Genomic DNA, 7,150 nt, shown 5'->3' with positions numbered 1-7,150 from the left:
TAGGGAATTGGTTCTCCCACTCTCCTCCCTACATGTCCTTGTCGACATAAATGCTAATTTTGGTAGTTGGTCCATCTCATGCTAGAAATTCAACTGGACTGGACCTGGATGGGCCAAGATAGGCCCAACAATAAAACCCAATTGGGCTACTAGCCATTAGCACTCTATGCACACAATCGTCACAAGGGAATGAAGACCCAATTAATTGTGGTATGGGGTATGTGAACCCTAGTCTCCTTTAGATCCGATTGATTAATTGAGGACGTGGCTAGGTTTAAATAAAATGGACCCTAAATATGGTCCGAAATTCATCATCATCAAAACCATCGAAGCTTTATCCTTGAAATTTGGGATCCATTTATTTATATCCAAAGTCATGTCTTATGTTAGGGTCAGGATCAAGGGCCATATGAAAAAACATATGTAAAAACAATGTAACATTAATAAATTTTCAAAATATAGGTTAGAAGTTTCGGATTGAGCTGATTTTTTGTGAGGATGATCTCTATGATGGGAAGATCATCCGAAAAAAAAATCAGTCCAATCTGAAACTTCTAACCCCATTAAAAGTGATTTAGAATGTGGACTGTCAATTTTTTATCAACTTTTTTTCAATAATTTGTAAATTACTTTTGATGGATTTAGAATTGAGCTGATTTTTGTGAGGATGATCTTCTCATCATAGTGACCATCATCTCAAAAAATCAGCTCAATTCAAAACCTCTAACCCATATTTTGAAAAACCATTGTTTTTTCATATGTTTTTATATATGGCCCTTGAACCGCCCCCCTTATGTTAATTCAAATGTTCAACCCCAAGGGTTTGTCCTAGTGGCAAGCTGAGCCTTGATAAGTTCCTCAGGAAGAGTAGGTCAAGTATTCGAAATCCCATGAAACTATGAATTTCTTAGGTCCGATTAACTATCGACTCAATCCGTTGCACATAAAACTTTTCGAAGGGGTGGTCTGTGTGACTGCAGGATTAATCCCACTCGAAGAGTAGGGATACCCACAATACCCACAATATTAAAATAAAATAAAAATTGTTAGTTCAAACGTTCGTATCCTTCACACTATAAGGTCGAATGGATAAAAAGGGAAGCAATTTTCATTCAATATTAGAAAATCCAAATTTAAAATATATTTATAGATTTTTTTTAATATTTAAACTCTACAAGTGTGGATGATGATGAAGATAGTCCAAAGCTTGTTTTTAGTTTTCATTTTAAGGTCAATTTTAAATTTAAAGTGATAATCCTTTGGTGCGGAGTGCATTTTTACCAAATTTCGCCATCAAACGTTGAGTCTTAGAGGACTTAAAAGGAGTGGTTTCATTTCATGACACATCACGCACTGCATCATTTCCTCAAATCCTGTACGCATCATCTTTGCCTCGATACCTTCTCACCAATTTTACAACTTTTTAGAACAAAAAAAATATTGAAAATTGATTTTACAATTCTGCCCTTTTCTAAATCATAGACAGGGCTTTGCTCTCCTTTGTCTTAATGTCTCAAAGACCAAATTAGCCTCCCAAGGACATGCGAAATTCAAATGTTGAATAAGGACAACATGAGAGTTATTTTACATCCATAACTCTAGACAAATAAAATTTTGATGGGAACTAAGTTCCTAATTTGTCCTTAAAATTACCTTTTACAAGCATTTATCATAGGGTTGGTTCTGTCTTTTGGAGAAAAAAATGCCGAGGAAATGTAAATTTTGTGGATCCAAATCAATGCAATAAAATGATCATGATTAATAGCCAAAATCAATTGGGTTCCCAGACAAATTCTAATTTGAGTTCATAACCTATCTCTTCTAAGAGTGTCAACGAGTTGGTTCCTATGAAAATTAGAATCATAACTACAATATTTTTCAGTTCTAATTCTTGTCTGTTTTGATTTTAAAATAAGTAGAACTGGAATCGTAAAAAATCACGGGTACTTATTGATTTCGATTATCAAGAATTGAATGGGAAAAAAACATTTCAAAATCATTATTTAAAAAAAAAATTTCTTTCTTAAAATAACATATTTTCGACAAAATATCAATTTAATAATAATTTATTCCACTAAAATTATGATTTAATGAATATTTTTGCAAAGAAAATTAAAATTCATCAACTTTACAAGTAATTCAATTTAGAAGAAATAAGCCATTTTAAATTCCAATATTTAGTTTATATGAAAATTTGAAGAACTTTCATATAATATACGTTAATTCTAAAATATTGAAAAATCTAAAATCATGTATAATATAAAAATAAATGATAAAATAAATTGATTTCAAGTATTTGTGGGGTACCCACCGGATAGAACCTTATGATTTTGATTCCTATTGGTTCAATTTCATATTAGACCTAACTCTAATCAGTTCCAATAAAAAGGAAAATCAGATATGGATCGATTCTAGGTAAATGGATACCAATTGACACCCCTAATCTCACCATCTTAATCAATGGTATTTTTCTCTCATTTAAAATTTCATTTTAAAAATTCGTTAAAATGACAAAAATGCCACTTTCACAGCTCATCTTTCTCCTTTACAAATCACCAATTATATGGAAAATGCTGAACATTACGGTAAAGTAGAAATATTTCCGCACTCCTAATCACAGGGGTACATCCGTCATTCCAACATGACAACATCAGCTTCTTCAACAAAAACACTAGGGACAATTTTTCTAATTATTTTAGTAGCGTTTCGGATTGGATTAAACAAAAAACAGCGATACGTTCGAAAATGTGTCGTTGTTTCGACATCTATTTAATAGAGTAATTCTTTCGTGAGTGTCTCGTTATCGCAATTTTCGACAACTGAAAGCAAAACAAACTGAACTGATTTCGGGTTTTATATAGAGAGAGAGGAATGGAAATAATGGAGAGTTTCGGTGCGAATGGGTTACGTTTGGACGAAGCGTATCGGCCCCTCCCTTCGCTCTACTTAGGTTTCTTGTCGATCTGGTTTGTTTCGGCCTTTTCGTGGACGATTAACACATGGAACAATCGCCATTTTCAGGTTATTATCGTCAATTTCTATCCGAATTTCGCTTTTTGATTTTCAGAATGTTGTTTCACTGGTTTTTCGTTTTGATTCTTTGATTTTTTTTTTCTTTTTCTTATTTGTCTCCGTTGAATCATGAGCTAATTAAGCATAAATGGAATCTAGTTTATAAAAATCCTGTTTTTGATGTACCCACTCTGATAAAATCTAGTTTCTCTGACTGGGTAATTTCGAAATTTTCAAATTTTCAGTTAATTTCTTGTGCTTGAATTTTGAAGTTAGTGTTTTAGTTTCTTATTGTCTTGTTTTTATATGATTTCTGTGTTAGAGCAGACTAACAATCTTCAGTGGACACTCGCTTTGGTTCCACTGATTAAAGCTTTGCAACTCAGCTTATCCTTTCTCTTCTGGTAATTTCCCTCCCTCCCTCCCTTTGATGTAAATTTATAGATAATTATTTGTAAAATCTGTTTAATTTTGATGAACAAGTACTCAAATGATGTGTCTCTATAAATGGGTGATTGGCGACGAAGTTTGCCGCTAAATATAATTCCTGATCTTTTTGGGAATTAAATAGAACTGGGTTTATTCAATAATGCTGACCCAATCAGCCAAATGTGGTTTAATATGGATCCTGTATGAATAGCTAGAGTGCAAGTTTAAATTCATTACCAAATACCCCCCAAATCTTATTGTATTTTTTCTTTATTAGCTTTTATAGGAATCTACACTTTTGAATTTTTAAGTTCGACGTGGCTTAAATGCATTAACTAGAGATGCATTTAAATTCATTACCAAACACCCCAAATTTCTTCTTGCATTTTTCATCATGTTAGCTTTTATGAAATTGACACTTTTGGACTTTTAAGTTCGATGTGGCTTAATTGCACCAACAAGAGACGCTTTTGTTGGTTAAGTTGTTGGCACAAGTTTGTATGAACCAATTGTTTTGGAAAACTATTGATTAAGTCCACACCGAGGCTTATTGTAAAGAGAGTCATTGTAGAGATTAGTATAGGCTAATTTATCTAATTGGCTGTGTTGTGAAGTATTCAATAGAAAAACATATAAACCTGGGGGTTTCTTGAGTTGTTTTCTGGTGTATTTGATCTGTTGGAAAGGGAAAGATTCATAATTAATGCCCAATTATGTACAGTTTGTTTCGTTATTCCTGGATCACGGTGAAAAAAGCATGAGGGAGAGAGACGGATTAATTAGTTTAATGTTGGTTGCTTGAGGTAGTGAAGTGTTTCACATAAAAATGATGATGAGTAACCAAGATGGAAATCCAAGCTGAAACACTTATGTGAATTATACATTAATGAAAACGGTATATTTTGAAACCTTTTGTAAATTTTATCATCGAAGTACACATTAAGCAGATGGAAAGGTTGGCATGATTTGTGATGTATTTTGTTGTTTTCTTTCTTCATTTCTGTTATTGATCCACTTGTACTGCATCGGAACTTTTGTGTCACCTCATAGAGGCAAAGACCCAAGTACCCAGCACTTTTACAACATTGATCTGACATTCTATTAATATCCATCTCTGGTCCTTGGTAGCATTAATGCTGTCATTTTGGAAAGATTTCCTTTTTGTTCTCATTTTGCTTGCAAATATTCTTCAATTTCTAGATTGTTGTTGCAGGTACTCATGTTTTAATCTTCAAATATGCTCTCTGTGGATGTCATTTGGGGTTTATGTGACGGGGGTGCTATTTCAGACTGCTTCTTTTGTCTCCTTCTTACTCATTTCACATGGTTATTGTATCATATGTGAGCGTCTCTCAATACCCGAGCGTCGCACTACAGCTGCACTTGGGTGTGTTTTCTACTTGACTCTTGTTGGTTACAGAGCTTCTGTACCTTACTTCACAGTGAGTCTCCAATGTTGGATACTATAAATTCTTGTACACATGTTTACTTCTGAGTGTTTTCAAGTGAGCTTCTGCACTTGGGTGTTGTTTACTATAAGCTAATACTTTTCTACTGCCTATGTGATCCAGGTTCTTCTGTTGCTTAGCTATTTTATATCATTTTATGTGATTTTCCACCACATTTCTCAGAATCTCTTACTACTTCGTGAACAATTGAGTTTTATAGAGGTTGAGGATATTCAAGCTATGCACGATGCTGTATACACAAAATACATTATGTTCAAGTGAGTGATACACATTTAGAATCCGTGAAATTCTAATTCTGTTAGATGGCATAAAAGAAAATAACATCATTTGTTGATTTGATACCATTTCTATTGTTTTCTTTTACTGTTCAGGAAATTCCAGGGTGCAATGCAGATAGTAGCCGTGGCAGAAACTGTGGTATGGATATTCTTGTAATTTCCTCTTCATACATACTCGTTTTAGTCAATATGACTAAATATGAAAATTTTCTTTACAAAATACTCAAAACATTTTGATTGCCAGATTTACATAAGCATGGATGGCACATCAAGTAATTACTGGCTCCGACTGTTAGTTCGAGAATGGGCACAATTTTGTATCTTCTTGTACATCGGGTATGTTTTGATAATATGATATTTGCATTTATAAATAGCTTCCATTGTTCATTTTTAAACTTTTCTCTCAATTTTCTTTCCTTTGTTAGGTAAACTTTTCCTTCATGAGAAGCCTCTTTATTAGTCCATTCTTATTATGTAAGACACAATTTTGACGTTAGCTCTTCCCCTTTCAGGTGGACTTTCAGATCACAGGAGCTGTCACCACGTTTCTCTGTCATGCCTACTGTGAAGTCTAAAGGGAAGAGAACCGTGCCTCCCGTATACAGCATTGTAAGATAATTTCCTATAGATAGTTTCATATTAGCTAATTATTTTTCCCGACTGCAAGAATCAACTGAAGAAGTGCACATACAAGTTGTGCAATTGTAAGATTATGTTGCAAATTAACCACTGTGATTGCACCTACAAGTTTATAAGAATGAAAATTAACAAGAGAAACTTTCTTTAGTCTTCAGGATGTCACACTGTAGTAAACTTTGCAAGACGGCCCCCCCTTCAGAAAATCTAAGCCGACCCGTTGGGGGTTAATTAAATACCATTTTAGACATTTGGAATTAGAGTACCCTCACCTATTTTATTAATGCCAAATCATATTATCGCAGGAATTGGATGCCGCAGATTTCAAAGATTTCAGTTCTCATGAATGGCATATTGGGGTGGTAATGTTCACTATCGATACCAGAATTTTCCTTGAATTCTCTAATCTAGCTAGATTATAATTGGTACTCAAACATAACTTGGTACTAGAGCTGAAATTTTAAATTTGATTATGCAGCCAACTTCTTCTGCGCATGTCAAAGGCTCTAGAGATTCCTTTTTAGTTATAGTTCAGCACCCACATGCATATAAGGCTGTTTCAGAAATATCAACCTCTCTTAGTGTAACAACGACAACAACTATTACTAGCGTGGATCCGAATAATGATTTGTGTTAGTACAGTGATGATCAGTAAACAATTTGCAAACATAATTGGTGGAAACGGGTTTGCTAGCATCAATCTGCTCGTATCGAGTTACCAATTTTTCCCCACATATTTATGTCTTTTGTGTGTTATACCGACCTGAAACAGGGTTTGAAGATTAAAAAGTTACTTTGCCCACTTGGGCTTTTGAATATGTAATTCCATCTTTTGTCGATAACGCAAATGTTTGTTAGTCGGGTGCCCTGAGAGGCTCAGATACCGAAGGTATCAAAAAAAAAATATTATCATCAGTTAAAAGTGCATGTTCTTCTCTGGTTTGTATCATTAGTATTCTTCCTTTAGTTGTGAACTTATTTAAGAGAGTTAATTGAGATTTGGAATTCTTGATTGATTTGATGTTCATCTTGCTCTTTGGACCCTAAAGTTTTCAAGATTGAGCTAAAACTTCGTTACTAGAGAAAGTACGATTAGTGTAATGTAACCCCTCGGGGTTTGGTGAAAATTAGATATAGTTATTCAACGCCATGATTCTCTCTTTCAACTTTCAAACCTCAAGAAGAATGAAGGGTTTGTGGAGAGGTTGAAAATGATGATTTTTTCCTACAAAATTCTGGAAGGATTTTTTTGTCAATAGGCTGAAGATAAGGGTATTTTGGTCATTTCCGTAAGTTTCTCAAAGAAGACAGGGTGAGGGCTATGTC

The 7,150-nt window shown here is 34.0% G+C and overlaps 1 protein-coding gene across 1 annotated transcript; it reads left to right on the top strand.

Annotated features, from left to right (window-relative positions):
* Window positions 1-2,696: 2,696 nt before the first annotated feature.
* On the top strand, window positions 2,697-6,845 carry LOC147397176 (uncharacterized). The gene is made up of 9 exons (XM_086452965.1): window positions 2,697-3,021; window positions 3,340-3,416; window positions 4,655-4,883; window positions 5,013-5,167; window positions 5,282-5,327; window positions 5,433-5,524; window positions 5,701-5,797; window positions 6,130-6,186; window positions 6,303-6,845. Exons 1-9 carry the CDS (start codon window positions 2,872-2,874, stop codon window positions 6,459-6,461), a joined length of 1,062 nt encoding a protein of 353 aa, XP_086309091.1. The 5' UTR covers window positions 2,697-2,871; the 3' UTR covers window positions 6,462-6,845.
* Window positions 6,846-7,150: the final 305 nt, after the last annotated feature.

The sequence above is a fragment of the Akebia trifoliata genome, chromosome 8 (genome assembly GCF_017979445.1).
Source record: "Akebia trifoliata isolate Shusen 1 chromosome 8, ASM1797944v1, whole genome shotgun sequence".
NCBI classification, from domain to species: Eukaryota; Viridiplantae; Streptophyta; class Magnoliopsida; order Ranunculales; family Lardizabalaceae; genus Akebia; species Akebia trifoliata.
Note: the sequence above shows the minus strand (reverse complement) of the source record. Positions and strands in the feature narration are given on the sequence as shown.